Below are 24,856 nucleotides of genomic sequence, written 5' to 3'. Positions count from 1 at the left end.
TATTTTTTTTCCAATATTTAAAAATGTTTCGAAGAAAATATCTAAGTTTCAGATCAATCTTAGCTTAATCCCATATTAACAGTGGTTAACTTACATTGCTTTGCCATTTTGTTATTCAACAAGAGAAAAAAGTTTATCTAAAAAAACTTAACTTTATAAAAGTTTTAAACATAATTTGAAATAAATTAATTTAATGCATGAAGAGAAGTAAAAAACAATATCTTAAAAAAAGAGAGAGGCTTTATAAAATTTTGCAAAGTTTAAAATATTTTATTCTTTTACCTGGAATGAGTGGTCATGTAGGACCTCTACGCCAGCCTTCAATAGAGTAAGTTGGACTATATCATCTAGAGGAAGTGTCGGAACCTCGGCAAAAGGAACACCAATGCAACTAACATCACGGTGGGAGTTGGAACAAGTGCAGAGAGGATTGAAGGAACAGGGCTCCGAATGGGCATCGATTGGATGGGAACCCACTATTATGACGACTAGGGTCACTGTGATTGCTACTGCTACAGCAGGTACATATGACGTCATCTATTAGAAGAAAAATAACATACAATTGATTATCACAAAAATAATAATTGGAATATATAAGAATATAAAAACATCTATCATATTCTATTCTGAGGAAAACCTTTCTTGCCATCCTGTAACTATTGGGTCAGTCCATAAATTCGTGCGCATTTTTTGGTAAATTTTCAAATAATATAAAAAAACACAATTTAGCATTTTAATCAATTATATATTTTTCTCCATTATCTACAATGTCTCGCCATCTTACAGGCAGCTTTTTTATGCCATTGCTGTAGAAAGACTCTCGTTTTACTGCAAAAAAACTTGAAAGTTCATTGTGTACATCCTGTTTACAATTAAATGTTTTCCCAGTAAAAAAAAAAAAAAAAAAAATTATAAGGCACGAAATAAGTGAAAATCACTTGGGGCAATATCTGGGGAGTAAGCAGGATGTAGCAAAAGCTTCCAATTAAATTCACTAATTTTTTGCAGCGTTGTTCGAGCCGTATGCGGTATAGCGTTATCATAATGAAACAACACTTTCTTGATATTCACCAATCGTGGGCGCTTTTTGATCAATTCTGAGTTTAGACGACAAAGTTGTTTACTATAAACTTCTGAATGAATGATTTGATTTGGTTCTAACAGTTTGAAACGTTGTTCCTCATCCATGCTGCTTTTTCCAACTTTAAAATTTTTAAACCATTTCTGTGCAGTCCTTACACTAATAGTGTGTTCACCATGTACACTATTAATTTTTATCGATGCAAACTTGGCAGATTCACCATAGGAAAATAAAAAATGTAGCACAGCACGTTTGTACTGATTATCTATATTCATCTTCTATGGGTACTAAAATGCGTTCGATATTTAAGAAAGTTGGTGATGAATTGAATAATATGTTACATACATTTATGCATACATAGATACATTTATGCAGATTCTTCATTATTTAATTTCTTCAAAAATAATACAGGGCGATTACATTATGTGGCAAAATCTGAAAAGTAAAACAACGCGTGGCAACAATTTGAAAGTGAACAACATTAAACCGCGTACAAATGAAATTCTAGCCCTGAGCGAATTAAATGCAAAAAATTAAAGTAAAGCTTATATGTGGAGTCGAGTTTTGCAAAATCAGCGTTCGTAAAAAATTTACTGTACATTAAATCAGTAATATACATATTACAATTAACTCATGTACATTAAATTTCAGATAAGTAATTATCAAGTGAACTCCTTTCGACCATTATATCTTCAAAAATTCAGGAACGATACATATGCAACTTATTTGCTGTTACACATATACTAGATTACTGAAGCAGATAAAGAAATGCATTCTATAAAAGTGATATATAGGCAGGAAATTTCAGTCATAAAGCAAAATCTGTTTAACCCAGAATAAAGAAATGGTGTATTTTTCTGATCTCAAATATCCACCGACTATTCGCGTATATTTTACTGTAAATACATAAATTTATTTCTTATTTTTTTATTTACTGCTTTCCTATAAAACAATCGCCTGCTTTGAAATAATTTTGAACTGCAACTGTATTTTTGAAAATGTGAATTATCTTCTCCTATTTGAAAATTTTGTTTTCATGCAAAATAGTGCTTTTGTAGAGACATTAGGATTTTTTGGAATTAAGAGAGATTGAAAAATATGCAACGCCTTCGCCGGGAATCGAACCACGGCCTCTGGAATACCAACCCACGAAGGGTACCACCACACCACGAAGGTACGCTAGGAAGAAGGGGGAAATATCTTATAATTTTAAAGAAGCAATGAACGGAAGGCTATGTTTATGTTCTTTCTGAAGACAATTATTCGTATTTAATTATTAAAAGTGCTCTGAAAGCCATAATTTTTCAGTATCTCAAGCTACGACAGATAATATCATCAGTAAGAAAGGAGAAAAAAAAGCAAACAAGTTTGGCTTCAAGAAGAAACAATGTTCAAAATACATATTTAAGGAAAAAAGTAATGTTTCGAATGTTGAAAAGGTAAGATCTTGAATATTAAAAGAAAATCTTCGAATTCAAAGTACAGTTTCATAAACAGTAAAAGCTCAGTGTCAGCTGTAAACAAAGTGATTAATGCTGATTTGAATGATAATTAAATGTAAAAAAAACATAATATGCATCTTCTAGCTCCCCGACATGTCGCCGAAAGGAGGACGCGCGACAGAATTCTCTATGAGAAACAATTATTCGGACAAAAGCGTAAAAATGTTGTCACAGTTTATGAATCTTGGGTGCACTTAAAGGACTGCAATAAAATAAGATCCATTTATTATCATCAAACAGGAGAAAAAATCTTGAAACTTGTTTCATGGAATCTAAAGAAAGTTTTTCTGTGGGATTTATGATTGTTGCTGGTTTTTCATGTGATGGCAAATTAAAAATAAAGAAGGTGGCGAAGAATGTCATGATAAAATCCGCATATTATCAGAAACATATTTTATACCCAATTTTTAAATATGAAATACCTTCTCATTACGGACAGTGCCAATCAATAGGTTAAATTACAACCCTCCTTGGACTTTGGAAAGATGTTCAAGGAGGAATGGAATAAAATAGCTTTCCGCTACTAAAAAAAGCGTATTGTTTTAGAATTTACGATGTAGAAAGATAATGAACAATAAGAGTTATCAAATGGAACATTTAAAAGACAAAAGTTTAGGTAAAATAGTTCTGAAAATACAATGAAAATCGCCTAAAAATGTACAAACAGCTTTAGTAGTTGTTTTATATATTAACTTTTATTCAAGATAAGAAAACATAACATACTGACTTGGCATATATTTGTGAATAAAAATATCGCGAATGATCTGTTAGAGTTGCCTATTATTTAAAAAATATTTTTTCTTCTGAATCAAAAGAGTTTAATTGAAAATCTACGCCAATTAAAAGGATCACATTTCCTAATTTTAAGTTTTACATTTAATATATTTCTCTTCCAATTATACGTCAGTTTCTATCATACAAGTACTTCATACTCCAATCGCTTTCATGCTCATTTTGCATACATATGTTCAAAATAAATATAGTTGAAATTCTAAAAACATTATTGATTTTTAAAACGAAATGATGTAGAAATTGGATTAGTTTCGCAAATATCTTTTCTAATCAGTTTCAACAACTGAACAGTCCGATTATTTGCTACGAAAGGAAAGTAAGACTGCTCCATTGCTCCAAACTGATTCAGAAAACTTAGAATTCCAACATTGTAACAAAGTTTCGACATTGTCTTATTAATTTTAAATAAGCTTAATCCGACATTTCATTTCTGTGCTTTGAAATTCCCGATGGATATCCGAGGTATGTTATACTTTATTTATTGGTAAACAGAATTAAAGGAATTTAAATAAATAAAGAGTTAAGAAAATCTCAAACGTTGCAGATTTTAAATTACGTCCAAAGGGGAGGTTTTTTCCAACATTTTTTGTGTTACCTTTATTTATTAAATATCAAGTTCTTCGCATTTAAACCATAAAGTTGAGTTCAACAGAAATATCGTAAAATAATTTTAAAATGAGCATATTTTTAGATATTCCGATATACAGTCTCAGGCGTTGGAAATAAAAATGTTTTTTTCTGTACAACGCTGCCATCGCTCGCTTTGAAATCCTCGAGTTTGATGACAAAAAATTCGTTAAAGTTTTACAAAATATGAAATCGATAGTAAAACAAATTCCAAATTTCAAATTTGGGCTTTCACATGCTCATATTCGCAGTAGGATTACGTCATTCAAAATTCGATGGCTCTAGGTACCGTTGTTTCATCACAATGCGAGAAACATAGATACATTTATGCAGATTCTTCATTATTTAATTTCTTCAAATATAATACAGGGCGATAATATTTGGTGGCAACACCAGTTTGAAAAGTGATACAGCAGATTACAGATTTGAACGCAAAATGCCAAAGCGAAAACAATAGTCATTCAAGCATAAAGCCCCTTTGGACTAATAAAACTTTAAAAAACCGTGATTGCTGGATTTGTTGTTTTTTGCAACTCAACATGAAATATTGTAACTGTTTTCAAATTTTAAAACTTTGCAACAACCCCCATAACACACAAAAACATAGCGATATGAAGTTAAGCGAGAATGACACTTCAAGAACACGCTTCTCCTTTTAACAACATACTATCAAACCGTTCACAACATCAAAAATTGCACCGAAAATCCTTTCTAGTCGTTAAAGAAACGGGACATAAACATTTCACCTCAGACAATTCTACGTGCAACGTTTCACAACGGAATAAACATTGTAGCAATTCAAACGACGTCTATTTATTTTCCTGTTCCCGCCTCGTGCCTAAATCCCCACGTCGTCCTTGCTTTAAAAGTATTGGAAGAAAAATAAATACCTCACTTGAAGGTTTCTGTTCGCAATTTTAAGTTTTCGTAAAGATGTGTGAAACCTATGTATAATAAACGTATGCATCTAACTGGCGGTTCTTGCTTTGTCAATAATCTTGATGGGAAAGAAGAGTCGTTGAAAATGTGCTCTATTTTTTATGTTGTTTGATATCATGAAAACACTGGCACGCTTTGGGATGTAATAACATATGATTCAAAAGATTTCATGTCACGCTTATTTTTTCTGTATTATTTTTATGAACTTGAGCTATCAGAAAGAAATATTTGCACTACTTATTTGTTTCTTTAATTTTCTTACCGTAAGTGTTTAATGTGTTTAGATGAAAGGAATTAGGGTCATACGACAAACGTTGCTTAATTTTAGTAATTTTAGATTTAAAATTTAGTTTTCGAGACAATGAAACTTACTTTGTCAATTTACTATAAGTAAACATCATCTTATGTATTCGTCGGTGGTACAACATTCATGTCTTTTGAAAGTTTATTTGAAACGTATTACAAGGATACCGACATAGCAATTGCAGCAGTATACGAAAGAAATATCTTTTTACCCAGTAAAACTTGTTAAACCAAGCTAACTATACTTAAAACTAAATACATATAATACACGCGTTGTTAACGTTTCCAGTACATAGTGATTAAAATATATAAAAAACAAACGATCTGCAAACTCGGAATATTAGGCAAAACTGTTTATCTTAAACGTAATCTAAAATATTCTTTTCCTAATTTTCAAATGAAATGCAATACGTTATTCTATAACTTTAAACTCTCTCAAGCTAAATTTGAAAGAAAGTAGACATACGAATTCTCATCTTGCCTTTAATTAGCGATAACAAGACACTACATAAACGCAACAAAAATAATATTATAATTTATTTTGACACAGCTAGGAATAGAGAATTCAGCTAAGGAACACAAACTTCAGTATTTCATGGATGATTTGACCAAATTCGCAAACTACATAGATGAACATTAATTGCTACACCTGGACACAAGAAAATAGCAGATTTACCGTACATATGCAGTATAGCGGGAAGAAAGCCATTATTAAACTTACAGGTAGGTGGTTTGGGATACACAGAATACATAATTCAATTGAGCTGCCACCTCTGGCGGGAAAAAAAAAGTATCTAATCTAAAAGTATTTAATGACTATCTCAATTTCATGTGGTTTCAACACTGTGCTAGACTTCATGAATTGTAGAGGCTAGCGACTGGTGGCGTGTCAGTCTCTCAGCAATCCATAATCATATGGTTTCAGTAGATAAGAGAACTGAAGAACGCTCTATTAGGAAACACAGTTGAACACCCTCTGTATCGAGGAAGGTTAGGCAAGCACAGGGGACATGTGGTAGTGCCATTACCTTACTGAAAAAAGGTTTCCTTTTCATCTGATGATTTAGTGTGCCAAATGAGGCATTCAACAACAAAATTTAACAATAAAAATATAATAATTGAGGATATACTACTAGGCATTTAGTCCTTCCTGACATTCTACACCTTTCGTATCCGGCCTGCCACTGGGTATTGAAACGTACATAGCGTCATCTAGCCAAATGGCGCGGGAATTGTATAACAGCATCAAAAGTCAGAGTTTAAGTCAAGCCTTTAAAGACAGAGCACAGCCACGTACCTTAACACGTCCAAAATGTAACGCAGCTGTTCATGAACAAGAGGTCACCAGGGTATGTATCCATTGGCACCCCATACTAGCATGCTAGGTGCTGGGCCCGTACGACGATGATAAATGCAAGCTGGCAACGTTCGTTTTCCTTTGTGCCTTCACACAGAGATATGTCCATCTTGCTGTACATAGAAACGGAATTCGTCTGAAACGCGCCTGACGAGGCGATGCCGTTCTTATGTGCAGTGTCGTCGTTCATCGCACCACTGTACGCACGCCTGTCACTGATGCAGAGTCAAGGGACGCTGCATAATGGTCGTCGTCCTAACAACCGATGATGCTGTCTGTACACATGGTCACAATCTCTGTGCGGACGATTGTCATTTCGCACACGAGTTAAGTTCCTGACTCAGGGTAAGTGATGTAACTGTACGATACTGCAAATCCGAAAGGACAACATGTCTGTCTTCTCGGGCAATAGTGATCCAAAACGACTGAGATCCTGCTTAGTATGACACACCTGGACTCATTGATGTGTTTATACAAACAACGAATGGTAAAATTTGATTTCCAAATGAGCAAACCGTTGTGCAATCTTCTCATTAATGCACAATGAAGATGACGTCAGTCATACCTGCTTTGTGTTCATATGCTGGATGCTATTCATTTGCATATTCTAGCACGTAGTACCGTCTATGCAAATCCGACATTTGTAACATACTGTCTTCATGGCTTAGCAGTTTACTGCGCAGCCGGTACAGTACTTAATGACATCAATGAGCAGTACCTAATGACATCAATACGTATCAATGAGCTAAGGTTTCAATCTCGGAAAAGGCATGGAAATTTGTCAGCGTATAGTGAATGTATGGCAAGGCGGCATTCAGTGTACGCGTTTTTCACGCCAAAATTCTTTTCGAGAGGTTACTGGGACAGAAAGAGTGGTGGGAGAGCCTTAAAAAGGCCCATCTGAGTGTCCTTTCTAAAACGTGGAGCAAAATAGCGCAGTTAGTGCGGCGGGACTCTACTTGTATTACGAGAGCGAACTTCTGGTGTCCCCTCCCTTTTTTACACTCACACTGTGAAAAAAAAAGGGGTGGCACAGTTCTATATCTCCCGTTCTACTAAGCCAATTGACAAAACTCAAATTGTGTTTTTCATGTCTTGAAAGTGAAACTTAGGCTATATATTAGATTTATAAATAGAACTGCCCTAACAAAGGAATTTTTACACAAAATCGGACTTTTTCTGAAATAACATACTATTTTTTCACATATTTCTATTATATGGCTCAAATTATTCCTAGATAATAAAATTTGTAATTTTTGGTGAGAAATTTATGGAGAAATTAAAAAAATTATCTTGGCGGACGTTTTTCAATTTGCCCAAAGAATAATTCACTTCGCGAACTTCTTAATTTATACCAACCTATTTTCCTTTTTTTTTTTTTTTTTTTTTTTATTGTCCACAAGCGGAAAAAAAAAGTCCTCATTCCTACTTTCAAATAATTTTAACAGAGTGCGTAAACCACATTTTCGTTATTATTGCTTATAATACATACGCTAAATTTCAAAACGCGCCAATATGTAAATTCACGGATATCTTAGAAAATTTTGAATAAAAACTTTAATTATTTGCAGGTATGCTTAGAAATACATCCACTTTAAGACAATGACAAAATTTTAATAAGTTATAATTCAAAATGTTTTTCGAAAAATTTATAAAAACTATTTCAAAATACAAATTTTAAAAATAAATCATAAAAAATTGGAGAATTTTATTTGGAATGAACCTAAATTTCGAAATATGAAAGGAAGAATAAAATAAGTTTAACAAAAAAAGAAATATTAATAAATATATATACCAAATTCAATTAACATTGAGGAGGTAAAATTTTTAGAGCTAATTATTTTAAAAACTACTCTTGCAATTTTTACAAAATGTGGCAATTTGCCATAATTTGAGTCGTAAATCGAAATATGGGAAAAAATTGGTATGCTATTTCAGAAAATATTCGATTTTGTGTCAAAATACCTATATTAGAACAATGCTATATATAAATCTAATACATATCCGAAGTCGCGTTTTCGGGACATGAAAAGTACAAGTTGAATTTCGTGAATCGTCGCAGTAGAACGGGAGGTATAGAACTGTCCCATTTTTGTTTTTCGCAGAGTACCTCTATGTTTCTTTTAATGGTCAGCAATGTATTACTCGGCATTCAAACTAAAGCAATAGCTCACCAGCTGATAGGAATATTCCTCATGTTGGTTAGAGACAAGAAATTTAGACAAGAGAAACGTCTCTCTCTCTTAAAACTCTTTATTCCTACTTAAAACTCCTTTCATTTGTATGTTATAATGAAAATAGCAAAGCAACAAGTGCATAGTAAAAATTTTAACGTAAGGTAAAATGTGTTGGGAAAAAAAAAAAAAAAAAAAAAAAAAAAAAAAAAAAAAACCTTAAAACCTGCTTTGATTTCAGGTCTTCGATACATACAGTGAAGTTGTCTTCTGGAACGAATTCTTACCGGTTTAGCCCAGAATGTACTCGAACACAAGCCGAAAGCTATATAAACCCTGCTGGTTCGCAGTCAGTGTGTGTGTCTCGTCAAGAGGCCGAGTGAGCGTGCCTCGCATAGAGTGCGAGTTAGTTAGTATCGAGTTGGTGTCTCGTCTAGCGAGTCAATCCCTGCGGAGTCGATCGAGTTGACAGCCGGGCAGCGAGTGCCGAGTGGGTCGTCGAGTACACCGAAAGAGTCTCGTAGTGTATCGCGGTTAGTGAATAGTCGAGAAAGCGTGTTGAGCTCTGGGAACGACTGAACCGAAGAGTCGGGAGCTGTGCTCTGTGTGTCGTCGAGTCATCGCGAGTTGTAGCGTGGAGAGTCTCTAGAGTACGTGGAGTTTCGAGAACGACCAAGCAGAGTCGGGAGCTGTACTCTGGTGCTTTGCAGTGAGACTGTCTCCACCGTAATAGCCTGATAACCTGAAGGCTGTGTCGCTGATCGTGTCAGCGTGTTTGTAGTAGTTCATCGACGACTGTAAAACGTGTTTTGGAGCTGTCCTGACAATACTAGCCAATAAAGTGTGTTTCGATACTTCTTCAAGTAGTATTGTCATTATTCACTCCAAATCCTTACGAACCCCGTACGAACGTGAAGGAAGAAAATAAGGTAAGAACTGGTGTCAGAAAAAAATAACGCAATAATATATCGTGCTTGACAGTTTGGCATTTTCCAAGCATTTTCTACGGATACGAAATATTATTCAAACCCTATTAAACCCTATTTCTACCACCGAATTCTTAAGATATGAAAAATCGTACACATCCGTTTGCTGATTTTATGAATTTGAAGCATTTGATAATATCCTTAAGGAGAAGACCTTTGCATTACCTATCCGAAAATTATTTGGATATAACAATTTATACGTGAAGAATCGCGGTAAATATCACTACTATATGTAAACTTTATATCCGTATGCACCAGATATTTTTGTTTCATTTATTGTTACAACACGATCTTTCTATTATAAACATATTAAATTGGGCAGAATGGCTTCAAAAATATTTCGAAATTTATTGACCAGTTATTACTGTATTTTAAATAAAAATAAAATAAAAGGAAATACTGTCTGTGTTGAAAATTTACATTCGCAACTGTGAAGAAATATACGACTGATGTATAGGGTGGAGTGAATAAACCTTTTTTAAAATTAATATTATCTGCGCCATTATATAAGTTAAAAATGGGCTAGAACAAATTGTGTTGAAATTTCAGGCCAAAATATTGATATCTTGAGGCCAAAATATTGATACCTCAAGTGAAAATCTGTACTAACTGTTTTAATGGTTTTTATGCTTTTTTTCATGAATTGTTTCGTCAAAAACGAATTAATTAGAGCCAGAAATTCATTTCCACATAAAATATCAAATTTAATGCCAAAATGTGATACTATACTGCAGAACGGGTTCTATTCTGACTATTGGCTCTAGTTTGGGGTTAGCAATCATGTGGCTTAAAGATCTTGCAACGACTTTTTATTGTTAATTATTTGGTCGTTCGGTGTGTGTTGTCAATCCTGCTTCATCAGTCATTGCTTATGTTGCACTAAGATGACTTGAGACTTCATTACAAAAAGAAGTGAATCATTTTTTAAGGTTTTTAGTATTCCAGTACAACTTAAATAGACAGTTTTATCCACGTATGATGATGTAATGAAGCATTGTCCTTTGGGTCCGAAACGAGTTACTGTGGAAAGGGAACAAGAAAGACATTCCTGAAATTGTTTCCTGTGACATTCCATGAATTTGGAAGAGAAGCTACATATCATAAGGTAAATCGACAAGAAATTATTCATCTTAAAAGAATTTACAATTAAAAGTACAAAAAAGGCAAAACAATACCAAAATCTTGGAAGTGGCCTCATAAAATTAAGAAAGATTTTTTCTGATCATGCAAACAGTAATTTGTTTGATATTTCTGCATGCAAATGTTTCAGTTACGAACAATATAAATGTTTGGTGAAGATTCCAAGCTTAGAGTGAAATTTCGTAACACGCCAACGGCATGAAAGAAAAATTACCATTGAGCCGATCGAAGTTTCTGAAAGCCGAAAACTGGAACAAGAAAAAGACAAGAAAGAAGACAAAAATCAGGAATCTAAAGCAAAGGCATATAAAGATAATACGTGCTTATCTGATAATGACAATTATAGACTTAGGGAATGCCGCCTTAGCGTCTGATTCAGAAGACATCCCTGAAAATGATGACGACGATTACTTTAGTCAAAAAGTCAAACATCTGAAAGCAACTAATTCTAAAATTCTCTCAACCTCCAAGACAGGCCAAATGCGAAAACATCTGCCAAATTTACCTGATGTGTGTGATAGAGCGGGAGTATCGGATAGATCAGCTGCTGTCACTGCATCATCTGTACTTCAGGATCTGGGAATTATATCTAAAGATACCCCGGCTAAAGTTATTGAGTAAGCTCGTGATAACATCATACGATACAGTCCCAGCTTCAGTCAACCGCTACAGCAATAATACAGTTTTTGTTTGGCATCTACTTTGATGGGAGGAAGGACAAACTATAGTGTATGAAAAGAAGGATATCCAAGGAAAGGAACTGTATCTAAACATTCAACAGCTATAGTTACTGACAGGAGTAAGCTGCAGTGAGAACGTCGTAAGGTTAAATCCCAGCTTCAGTCAATCAATCACTACAACGATAATAGTCTTTTTGTGGCATCTAGTTTGATGGAAAGAAGGACAAAACTATAGTGTATGAAAAGAAGAGAAATTCTTTCTGCATGATTACAACTGAAGAACAGCATGTTAATTTCTTATCAGACCGTGGTTCTGCTTGTATAGGATAGGTAATTCCGGATTATGGGTCCAGTGTAGATATTACACAAAGCATCGCACGTTGTTACACAGAAAGGGATTGAACTTTCCAAACTGGTTGCTGTTGGGCGGGATTGAACGAGCGTCGACACTGGGAAGAAAAATGGCGTAATTAGATGTCTTGAGATCTTTGTTGGTCATAAACTGCCATTGCTCTGTAAGCTTGCTGCACATCAACGAACTGCCTCTTCGTCATCCTTCCCAGAAGATTGATGGAAATACGTGTGGGCCACAACAGCTTTCTGAAACAACAGGAAAGTCCTTGAAACCATATGGTCATATAAACTTTCCGTCACAGGTTACGTCCCTGTTACAGTTGATCTATTCGAGATTGACAAAAAAAGACCTCAGTTCTGATAAAAAATATCTCCTTGATATTTCTAATGCAGTATCTTCGAGGTAGTGCCCTTCAGACCTAGCAAACAGGAGACCTGGGAAGATGGATGGCCTACTAGGGATGGCTCACTACAGACAATAGAATTTTTCGTCTTTAATGTATCAAGCGATGAACCGACATATGACCTTGAAGCTACTAGCCGAATATGTTATCAAAGTTTATGATCCATCCTGGTTTGAAATAAAAAAATCCCGAGAAAAAAATATGATGTACGTCACGAGTTGATCACGAAATGATCAAGAAAAGTACATTCTTGTCAAAAATCTTTAAGTCAATTTTTCACGAAGTTATTCAGAGGAACTGTTATTTTGCTGACTCTGAAAACATTCTGTTGGCTATGCTGGAAGATGAACGAACACATATTCGTGAACGTGGCCTGAGACAAACATTGATAGGAAGAAAAACTGACTTAGAAAGGGGAAATACGCCTATTTATGCTTCCCAAACTGAAATTCAAAGCATAGGAGTGTTTTGAGCAGATTCGCTAGGAGAATCCTTTAGAACCACCGGCTGCACTGAACCTCAGCTACGAAGACATAAGACTGATTAGAGGCGGCTCTCAATTTGAAATAGGAAAGCTCCCTTGTCATTCTCAAGTAGTACAGAGGCAAGTGAGACCGGCAACAGAAGCTTTATTTGGCAACATATGGTGCAGAAGCTAGGTATGTATTCATACGCAGTCGAATCAGGTCCTGGAACAATTGGAGTCTGAAATGAATTTCTTCGGTTCCCATGTGGAACCTCAAGATAACAGGTGGTTAAGCTGAAACTTTTTACTGGTGTTTCTTACCAAATACAACCATATGCTAGGTCAGGAAAATGTAAAAAAAATAATTGAAAAATATTGTTAAAAATAGTTTGATGTTTTCATTAAGTCTGATTTTCTTATTTACCTCATGAGGTTAACTCATATTATTTATCTGAACATGATAGGCGATTGAGCTACAATTTTTTCACTGCGTTTTTGTTTTTTTTTTCATCTAACAGAACAATTTGTTAGGTCAGGAAATAAAAAAATTTGAAAACATTTTTTTTCCTTTTTCTCTCCACCCTACTGTGTAAGTATTCATTGCAGTTTCTTCCGATAATTATCCTTATCTACAGTAAATGATAAGTATGGACACGCGTAAGTACAGAAGTATCATATATATGTCAAATCTTTCTGAAAATATTTGTTGTCTTGCTTTAAAAACCTTGAATCAAACCTTATTTATTATAAGATTATACCAGATTTAGGCAAAATGTATTCACACTCGCAATTACAGTTGCAATGTAATTGTAATTAAATTATATCCAAATCAATTAGATTGAAAATTTTCTTAGCAAGTACAATCACAAGATAATTAGAGTTATGCTGTAATTACAGCATAAGACAGCACACAATTATAAGCATACAGTTACAGATATAAAATTACAATTAAAATTTAATTGTCTTCCTTTGATTATAATTATATTACATTTAAAAATTATATTACGGTTACAGTGTAATTTGAAGTATGGCAAATTATTATAATTGCATAATTAGGAAAGAATTTGCCCATGGCAATTACGATTGCACAACTGCTGTCGTAATTATAAATCATAATTACAGCAACTCAGCATAAAAGACTTCATATTCCGTTTTACATAACAAGATTCTAAATAATATTGTTGCGTGCGTAAGGGTTCGTTATGAAATGAATGCACAAGTCCGATGAAAAATGAACAAAAATTTATTATTATCACAACAAAAATGCTTAAATTTTCTCAAATTATCATGCAGTACTACAATATTTCACAGTAGTTATGTTTTAACTACTCAAATGTCCAATAGAACGTAATTCAAAACAGCTAAAGAACGCTAATCCGCGAATTCGCTACAATCAACAAGAGCAGTTTTCTAAACAACAACAAACTAAGCAGCAACTACGAACTGAGATGTTTTCCTCCTTTTATAAGATTTTAAAATCACGCGCTAGAATTTTCCAGTACTTTCTCGAAATCAAAAAGAGATATTTATTTATTTAATGCACGCGCTCTTGTATTTTCAATTTTCCGGCTTAGCTTTCTTTTAATATTCGTCACGCGCTGCACTGCGCGAGAAATAAAACTATTTAATTTATAATTGAACTAACATTAGCTTTTTAAATACCAAATTCGTAACACTGCCCCCTTCCCAAGGACTATACGTCCCGGGCAGTACAATCCCTGGACAGGAAGCTAAACTTACAACTGTACCATAAATACATTAATAAGCATTACATTACAATAATAAACAACATGAACAATAAATGCAATACATAAAACAAATCAAATGTTATCAAATACAAATCAAATACTAAATGCAAATCAAATACTAAATACAAATCAAATCAAATACACAATTTAAAAACAAAATGGAAAATGGTCTTATACTATTTACAATTATTTACATTATGTACTATGGCCATAGTAATGAGCTAATCTGTCGTAATATCAGGTTTAGACTTTAGGATTAGAGTTCGAAGAATTACGAATCCGAACTACGACGTCATTCGTGTTCAGCACTGTATATGGACCATCCGAAGGTGACTGTAATTCAGGCCTGACTCCTTTTCGTCGAATCGGGTTCCACAACCACACCCTGTCTCCTTTGTTGAATCTATGTCCAGTAGCTCTCGCGTTGTATTTGGTCTTCACTTTCTCCGTCGCCAAGTTCACTCGCTTTCGTGCGGAACGGTGCATCACTTCAAAACGGGCCTGGACATCTTGGATGTGTTCCTCAGGCGATGAAGGCGCATCCGTATGGCGATCAAACAGGTGGTCACAAGGCAGATGAAGGTCTCGACCGGAGAGCATCTGTGATGGTGAATACCCGGTAGTCTGGTGTTTCTCTCCGACCCTAGGAGGATTTCGGCAGCTTTCTGAATGACATGAGACGTCGGCGTTTCCATGCGATGATTCCTTTTGAAGATGGATCGTCATGGCTTCAGATGCTGAGAACAGCTTATTCTTTTTGAAATCTGAGGAAAAATTGTGTTTCCTTAAAAAGTCCAATCCGAGTATGCATGGATCTGTAATATCCGCCACATATGCCGTGTGATTGTAGGCGGCACTTCCAAACGTGATGTTCACGTTTAACTTCCCAGCTATCTCGATCTTGTCATCAGACGCAGTCTGAAGGGTAACGCAGGATGGCGTCCAAATAAGTTTATCTTTAAACTGTTCAGCTAAATCTTTCCTAATGATGGTAACATTAGCTCCTGTGTCAATGATCATATTGCAAGGAACTCCATCGATATGCCCCTTGATGGACAGTCCGTTACTGTTGCCACTCACCGTAGAAATCTTGAGTGCTTTAAAACAAGGTTTTTCATTATCTGGCAACCTCCGTTCCTTGATATGTTCATTTATTTGTTTCCTGCGTCGTTGCTGAGAAATGGTCTCAATGTTCATACCCTGGGGTGTTCTGCAATTCTTTCGTACGTGGCCTTCAGCTCCACAGTTCCAGCACTTTGGTTTCTTGTCAATCCTTTTCCTTCCCATGGCATTTAATTGTCTGTTTGAATCGTATGCCTTATTTTCCGTGCTCTGGGGTGTTCTGCAGTTCCTTTGTATGTGGCCTTCAACACCGCAGTTCCAGCACTTTAGGGTCGGTTTCTTTTCCCCACTATTCCGTTTTAAGGCATTCACTGGTCTTTCTAACTCATCCGTTTTATTATTCGTGCCCTGGGGTGTTCTGCAATGCCGTCGTAGGTGACCTTCAGAACCACATCTCCAACACCTTCGATCCACTTTGTTCTCACTGCTACTCCGTATCAAAGCGTCGACTTGTCTGGATAAATCATCTAAACGAGCCATCAGTTGATCCACTGGCTCGTGGACTCGCATAGCTCTGAATGGGTAGCGGTCAGTATGAGTTGCTTGCTGGGCTGCCTCGAATTTCATGGCTAACAACAGAGCACTTTTTATATCCTTCACATCCGCTATTCGTATAGCTTTCTGTATTTCAGGGTCCCGGATGCCATTGATGAAATACTGCAGGGACAGGATTTCCTTTGTTTCTGTCGGGCACTCCGAAAAGGCGTGATGTGACAGCCTTTCAACATCCGTGGCGAGTTCCTGAAGTGTTTCGGTGGGCTTCTGTTGACGGGATTTTAATTGAAGCCTGCTGTAGTCTTTTAAACATTTCTAGCCAAAGCGCAGCTCCAATGCGCTGGATAGAGCTTCGAAGTCAAGGTCTTTGGTTTTCGGGAAGAGTCTGAAGGATATCCGCTGCGTCGGCTCTTAAAGAAGCGGCGAGATGACAGGCCTTAGCTTGGGAATCCCATCCATTCGCATCCGCCACGATAGAAAATTGTGTCTTATACACTTGCCAGGATGTCTTCCCCTCATATGTGGATAGCTTCAGACGTGAACGAGCAAGCATCGGTAAGAATTTAAAATCATCACTCCTGCTCCCTGCCGACGCTACGAATTTCTTTAAAGTATCCATTTCTCTGGCAACTGCAGAAACTCTCTCATCAATTTGTTGTTCGATTTGTTGTTTAACGGAACAAACTCTTCCTTCTATTTCTTCTTTGACTGAATCAACTCTGTAACCTATTTGTTGTTCCACGGCCGAAACTCTGTCTTCTATTTGCTCTTTCACAGAAGAAACGTTTTTTTTCAATTTGTCCAACTTTAATTTCGACCGCGTCTATTCTGCTTTCCATAGCCTCAAATTTATTTTCTATTACGCAGGTAATTTATCTTTTCATTTCGTCCTGACCAGCTTTCATCTCATCTTTAAGGGATTTCATCTCTTCCTTAACGGATTCCTGGCCCAATTTCATTTCCTCTTTAATTTCTTCTTTAAAAGATGTTTGGCCAGCTTCCATCTTTTCTTGGAACGCAGCAAAAGCAGTAATGAGCTCTCTCAATTGTTCTTCCATCCCTCTTGTTATTGGCATTCAAATCCCACCGCTGCCACCAAAAATTGTTGCGTGCGTAAGGGTTCGTTATGAAATGAATGCACAAGTCCGATGAAAAATGAACAAAAATTTATTATTATCACAACAAAAATGCTTAAATTTTCTCAAATTATCATGCAGTATTACAATATTTCACAGTAGTTATGTTTTAACTACTCAAATGTCCAATAGAACGTAATTCAAAACAGCTAAAGAACGCTAATCCGCGAATTCGCTACAATCAACAAGAGCAGTTTTGAAAAATAAACATGTATTGTGCTAAAAAACGCGTAATTTACTGTATTCGCCAATAAACATGTATTTTAATTATTAGGGCAAAGCTCTCAAAGGCTGCACGCTTATGGAATGGATTGCCATCGATGAAGGCTCATTAAGGAAAACTGGCCTCCTTTTATACTACACCGAAATAAATCACGAAATTTAAATTTTTGATTTTTAATTTTTAATTTAGCAGTCCGTTTCATTGACATGAATCAAGCACAGGTCTGAAATACTAGCGTTTTATACTATTTTCCAACACAACCGATAATCGGTTCTTGCTGACATAAAAAGGCCATCATAATTCACGAATAATCCATCCATAATCATCTTTCTTAGTTGCTATATACTCAAATTTTAAGCAAAAGTGTTGATTATGAAATAGTGCTTTACTAAAGATAGCACAGATTTCAGTAGATATTTAAAAATCATTATTTATGTGCAACCGCATGCATCAAGAGAATTACTTCAATTTAAGTAGAAATAAATAAGAAAAGTAGAACTGCCAGTAGGTGATAATCGCTGTCGTCGTGGTCGTGATTGTGGCTTTACTATTCTACAATTTTGCTCTTCTATGACGTGAGCGACTCCAAGTCTAACCAAAAGCAACTACATTTGTGGCTTCCATCTCTCACTTTTAGTATAAGTAAGTGACGTCTGTGTTGGGAAGAGCATAATTTTGTTGTCAACTGACCTTGCTTGCTGGTAAAAAAATGGCAATATTTTCTAGTCTAATATAATCTTGTTTACTACTTTTTTAACGCCAACTTGCAGTATTAGAATTAATTACGGATAAGGCTTTTATTAAGCATAACCCAGCTTATTTTAATATCAAGTTAAGCAGTTTCTATGAACAATAAATGTTTCCGATAACAATAGTGTACTTCTATAATTGTTAAACAAAAGCCTGAATGGACTGTACTATTGAATCCGCCTAGCATCTAGAAGAAGGACTGCCTTCGTGGAAAATTTCCGAGAGAAACTGGTTCTTACTTATGTTGCACATGGAGAAACAATTAAGGCAACAAATACACTGTTCTATTTGCCACCGTTAAACAAAATGTAATTGTTCTTGCAGTCATAAAATGCATGCAATAAAGTCGTTTTTATTGTATTATAACTGCGTGTGTAGTTGCATTAATTATGATTATAAGAGGAAAGTAATTAAAATATAATTAGCAAATTTATTCAATACTACACGCTATTTAAATTTGAAAAATGAATTTTAATTTTTTTTTGTCTATTTCCGAAAATGCACTATGCTCCAGGGCCTGTGAAAGGTAAAATACAGTCTTTTGTTTTGCCCAGTGAAAACACTTGCCGAGGACAACTTCTAGATTACTTCCATTCTTCTCATCCGTCTTGAATGTAACTGCAATTACAATATAACTAAATTACTTGTAATTACATATGTATTGTAATTTCCGGATTTGTATTTACAATTACATTGTAATATTAATAATAATCAATAACTTTGGAATAGAATAATATACAGCAGTGTTCAACATGCAACAGCAATTAACATACATCTAGTTCGATCACTTGACGTTTACCTACCGCGGTTTGAGTGCGAAAGTGGTGCAGGATTCGGCAACTTGTAGGCAATATTCTGTGGTAGATCTACTGACCTTTTTCTCATGTCTCTCTTAAAGGAGGTAGCGGGGCACTCGGAGACACAGCTCGAGTTGCAGAACATCTACCTGAAGTAGAAAAAAAAAAAAAAAAAAAAAAACACTGCAGTTAATTCTTGCTAGTATATACACATATATAACATTTTGCATAATCTAAGGAACTCTCTGTCAAAATAAGCAAAGCCATAGCTAAGAGAAATAGGAATAAGCGGAAGACGCTCTTTGACATGAAATAGAAGTAAAAAAGGAACACTTATGTAGTGTATAAGTCTTATTATTAAAGCAAAAGAAACTGACAGTAGGAATAACAAGTTGTAAAAGAGGCCTCTTTATTCGACCTTCGGTCAGCCGCATAATTCGATTCACTATTCCACTATATCCGATACATCAAAAACCTTAATCATACTAAACAATAACTTATTTGTATTATTAATTTATTCTTATTTCTGTACTGTATGGCTCATTCGTTTATCCATGCTACCTCTGAATGAGTCACATTCTCAGAATTAGAATCGTAACTATTTCCACGTAACCATTATCCTGACACGAACTAGCTTTTCACAAAAGAAGCTTTTTGAACTTTACATAGTACATATTACAATTGCCTTTCATATCAACCACAATAGTTTTTTAATATTTACAATTTTTATACTGTGCATTAGGCACCAAATAGGCTTGTCTTTATTTTTTTTAATAGAATAGTTTTGCCATTGCAAGCATAAAACTGTGAAGCATAAAACATATAAGGAAGTTATTTTATAACATATAAGGAAGTCATGATGCAATATATTTATTGTATTACGAGAAATTTGAGCGGAATATTGTCTCTGAAGGTCTACATGTTACTTTTTTCAATGGCGGGCGATTATAGGCGATGGCCAGTATTAAGGCCGGAAGCGGCGATCACTTTGTTAAGGTAGCACCTAATAGGCAGGCCACCGTTGCCTCTTGTGAAGAGACAGGTAATTTACATCTCTGCCTTCTTCGGGATTCGAGCCCGGGCACTTGGGTAAGGCAGTCAGTGCCACTAACTGCCTTACCCAAGTGCCTGGGCCTTGGTCCAAGTACCAATAATTCCTGCCCGGCACTTGGTCCGGGCCCGGGACCAAGAGCTACTAACTGCTTTACCCACTTTCCCGTTTAGGCGGCACGTATAGTTTGTTGTGGTACACTTTTACGAGTAGAAAATATCAAATAAGAAAAGATATAGTTTTGTAAAGAATAGCACTGTTATGTAAATACAGTTGCTTTAGAAGGAGCAGATTTATAATAAAGAGGTATAAGTAGCGTCTCGTATTTCGCAGTTACTTAAGGTTAGACATGCAATATTTAGTAAGAACTGTTAATTTACAATAGTATATCATACTTGCTTTCTGAATTAGTTCATTGCTAGAAATTTCATAAATTGCCTATGGTTAAATGCAAATACAGTAAACGTTCGTTGATGCAGCACACCTTTCACGTATAGAATCTTTCTTTCTTTGGCCACATAAACTCTACTAAATCCTACTAAAGGAACCTGGCAACTTCTCTCACAGGTGTGAAATAATATCAGCACAGAAGAAGGATGAAAATAACTCTTTATTATTCTCAACTATGAACAGAAGGGCAGGTACTTCGTGCTTTACAATAACACCGACAGCTTGCGATGGAACTTAAGAATAGTTATGCAATAAATCCAAGTCTAAAGAGTAGTACTGGATTAGCACCTTAAGTTAACGCTAACTAGTTTGACTCAACAACCTACCTGGTTTGATAGTTATTTAAATGGCCAAAAAGGCGTATCAACAACTCCGCGTAACAGCAAAGTCAGAATCGTAACGTGCGCTGGCTAGCGGAAACACGCTCTGAATAAACTCCAAGATTCACCCGTTTAAATAATCACTTCACTTAATTTCAAACTAGCATCCTGGCGAGGAAATGCGAGGGGAAGTTGAAGAGTTCAAGAAAGATAACACAATTTGAACAATTGATTAACTGAACTAAGTGAAACCCTACACACAACATAACGCAATTCATGAGAAGGTATAATATACCTATATTTATAGTTTTGGATAATAAGGAGTTATTCAAAATCATAAATGCAGATGTAGTAAATTGTTTATACAAAACTTATCAAACACTGATGGTTCTCTCAAGGTCTTCTCAGTTCATCACTAAAGATGAATTTTCACGTCTATTAATGCTTGCAAATACGCAAACAGCACCCCATTACAAAAAGTCCATTGTGATTTCCAGTCCAAATTCCAGTCAACAAAATTTACTGAAAGTGACGAATATATTGATGATCCAACCATTAATGAGTTACTGAAAACAGCTGCAGGTCTTCGAACAATCCATTAATCACGTTTGGAATTGAAGGTATTCGAAGTGATAAAAATGAATTAATACAGAAACATTAAGAGAATTTAATGGTGGAGTGTAGAGGCTTTTGTCCATCCGATTATGAAAGTACGTTCTCCCGCGTGCAGTCGTCTTCTGTTTCCATATATATATATATGTATAGTATTTTTACTTAAATATTTCCTTGTCACTTCTCTTAGGTATAGTTCTGTGTCCATAGCGCGATAGTGGGATTATCACATCTTAACAAAGAGTGAGGCTAGGCGAAATTTTTCCGAGAAACGCATCGGTATGTATGAAAAGGTTGACCTGGTCAAAGAAGCTGGTGAGAATAGAAAAACAGAGGTTAAAGGTTCCACCTCGCGAACTTTGACCTTGTTAGTCAAAATTGGGATAGAAGCTTATATAGATTGGCTTTTGTATATTTTACCTGAATTAAACAACCCATTCCTATCCAATCTAGTTCCTTTCTAAGTTGATAGCAAAAATGTCGTGTGATGTAAATAATTATCCAATTTATATATTCTTCTGTAAAATGACAGAAATTCTTTAAAATAATACAGCGTATTCATGGTTTCTGTGGTTAGTTAATAAAAGGAAAGTTAATAAAAATATGCCTATTAATCTTAACTTTTTCGTATCTGTGAAGCTAAAATGATGTCAGACGTTAAATTGTGAAAAGTATCATTTGATCTAGAGAATGAAATAAAATGTTAAACAAATTATTCACATTAATTTTGTTTCCTTTAATTCTTTTCTAAAATATTCGTAATAAAATGAAAAAGCTGTTTTTACGATCTGTGATTTATTTTCATACGCTATAGCTTTCTTGAATTCTTTATTAAAATGATGTGCAGTGATAATAAATGCAGATATGTTAAAATAATTTAATTAATTTTTAGTTCATTTAAATTTTAATTTTGTGAAACTTTAGAATGCGATAAGGATTAAACCAATATGTTTCGTGATATCTCATTAATTTTTATAAAAATAGAAATAAAAAGTACTTTCTTCGAAATGCGATCGCACCTTCGGAAAGCGATCCAGAAGATTCTCAAAATTATTTTACGTTAACTTAAAATTAAAATATTCTCAGATATTCATGAAAAGTAATTACAGCGGCTACTAACTCTTATGATAATCATTCCGGCAAGTTAATAATGTGATCCGATTTATTTTAATTTTATTTTATACTTACGGAATCTTTTTTTTTTTAATATTTTTCACACTGCACCAAAATATCATTCTTTGTTTACCTAATTTATCTAGAGAAGTTTTACGTAAATCTTCCAAGATTTCCTTGAAGCGAGAGATATTGAGTAAGAGATTTCTAATGAACTACAAGTTTTAAGCATTTTTAATTAAAAATGAAATTGATTTTAATTTCATCTCGGTGTTACGCAGAAAAACGTTAATATACATTTATTAGCTGTGAAAAGTCGAAATAAAATTTCACTAAGTTACTGTAATGTAAGGAATTTAAGTTAATTAGTTTTTAGTTTATGCTTTCTGATCATTTCGTGAAAGACTTAAGAATAAAAAACATTAACGAAACATCAATAACTGTTAAAATTTAGCTTGTAATGCCCAGCTCATTTCGTGTAATCATTCATTTGTCTTTGCAAAATGATTTTATCTGAAACCAAGAGAAAAAAAAATGCATTTTTCCTGCAGTAAAATAATCTAAACTGAAACCGAGTTTAATCCAGGTATAAATAACCATCAAACAGACATCGAGAGTGTGAGACAGATATGCGTTTTCTGACTTATCTTATTTGTTTTGCAGCAACATCAGAATAAGCCCACAAAATTCATCGTAGCAAGGAGTGCAAAACTGCGCCTGTCGTAGGCAAGAGCCTTGAGCACCATACGGTTGACAGTACCGTTTGCTCAGTTTGCCCCCCCCCCCAACTCTGATGGAGAGCAACCCGGGGGGGAGGGAAGGGTCTAAGGGTCTCCTACCCCTCTTTCTCTAGCACTAACCTCTTGAGATGATTAAAATGATGCATGACTTCTCCTGGATTCAAACTCTAGCCCTACGATACGGCAGTTAAATTCACTAACCACTATTCCGATTGGGCCACTGAAACAGATATAAAATTAAGGAATTACCTTGCATTTATTGCCCACAATAAATTACATGTATTCTTTAATACAAGACTAGCTTTAAAAAGTCATATTTAGACTTAATTTTGACTGTTGCGTACGAAAGAAGTATTCTTGTTTCTTCCAAAACAGCACAGCCATACACATAAGGGATGACCTCTGGTGCACAGGCAGGTCTTCCACAACAGCATCTAACGCTTTTATTAAAGAAAACCCACAAGAATTAGAGCGATCCTACGAAATTGTCCATTGATGGATAATTCTGTAGGGTATAATAATTCGTAATAGTCCTGTTCTTATTCTTTTAATGGCTGCCTTTGGGAAAATTTTGTATGTGAATTTTCCCGGTTTTGCTAGAATCCCATCTTTCTTGCCACATATATACATCATTTGTTCATTCAGATGAATTTTTACAGCGTTTTCAAAGCTTGGCGAATACAGTACATCAGTGTGACTTTTTGAATGTTGTACGTTTTGCTGCCAGCTCATTGCTCATCATAACGACATTTGCTAAATTGTAGTGAGTTTTAACAGAAAACATTTCATTATACTACCTCTACAATAAAAGCAGCCGATTTCTTGTCTCATGCGTCAGTTGGTAGGTATTTTGTTAAAGTAAATGGAATACTATACCAGTTTGCACATTACTCATGAAATTATAATTGCACTATTATTACTATTTTGCTTAAAAATAATCCGTATTTATTTCTATATTTAGGTACAAAAATAAGTGGCAATGGTTATCTAAAACTGTCGTGCTATTTTAAATAGCGGTGCTTCATTTAATACTGGCAAACAAAGTTCTCTAAATTGCTCAGGCTGCAGCTCTTAGATCTCCTATAAAAGAAAGGGTTTATTTTGCAACGAGACCAATCGGGCATTTCCGCATTTGGTAAATGCTTAATAAAAAATTGTCCGGCATTAATAACAGTAGAAAATAAATAAAATTCCTCTAACAAAGAACACAGTAAAGTTATTATTGTGTCAAAGTTCTGCACAGCTTAAATATAAACTTACTTGGTACATAAAAAATATCAAATATGCACCGTTTTTTCTATTTCCTACGGGTCCTATCTGCGGTTATTTTACAATACCTTTACTAGATCGCTCACCAACGGCCGAGCAGTAAAGTCGCTGAATACTGGTAGTTTGGTCCAAGGTTCGAATCCCGCGAACGGGCTGGCTGCAAGGGCGTTTTCGGGGTTTTCCCCATGTGTAACGTGTATACGAGCCAGTTTCCCTTAGAAAGTC

General features: G+C 35.1%; 1 protein-coding gene across 2 annotated transcripts in view; it reads right to left on the bottom strand.

Annotated features, from left to right (window-relative positions):
* LOC118189787 (uncharacterized) overlaps positions 1–24,856 on the bottom strand; it is a 685,017-nt gene that overhangs the window by 29,018 nt on the left and 631,143 nt on the right. For both annotated transcript variants that reach the window (XM_085817532.1, XM_085817534.1), the window contains 2 exons: positions 19,083–19,225; positions 283–537 (listed from right to left, as the gene is read on the bottom strand). In XM_085817532.1, the coding sequence (XP_085673658.1) occupies positions 283–537 (255 nt within the window). In that variant the 5' untranslated portion in view covers positions 19,083–19,225. The remainder of the gene's footprint in view (positions 1–282; positions 538–19,082; positions 19,226–24,856) is intronic.

The sequence above is a fragment of the Stegodyphus dumicola genome, chromosome 5 (assembly GCF_044657685.1).
Source record: "Stegodyphus dumicola isolate Sdum_Otavi_A_Nest chromosome 5, ASM4465768v1".
NCBI lineage: Eukaryota > Metazoa > Arthropoda > Arachnida > Araneae > Eresidae > Stegodyphus > Stegodyphus dumicola.
This window is presented reverse-complemented; position numbering and strand designations above follow the sequence as displayed.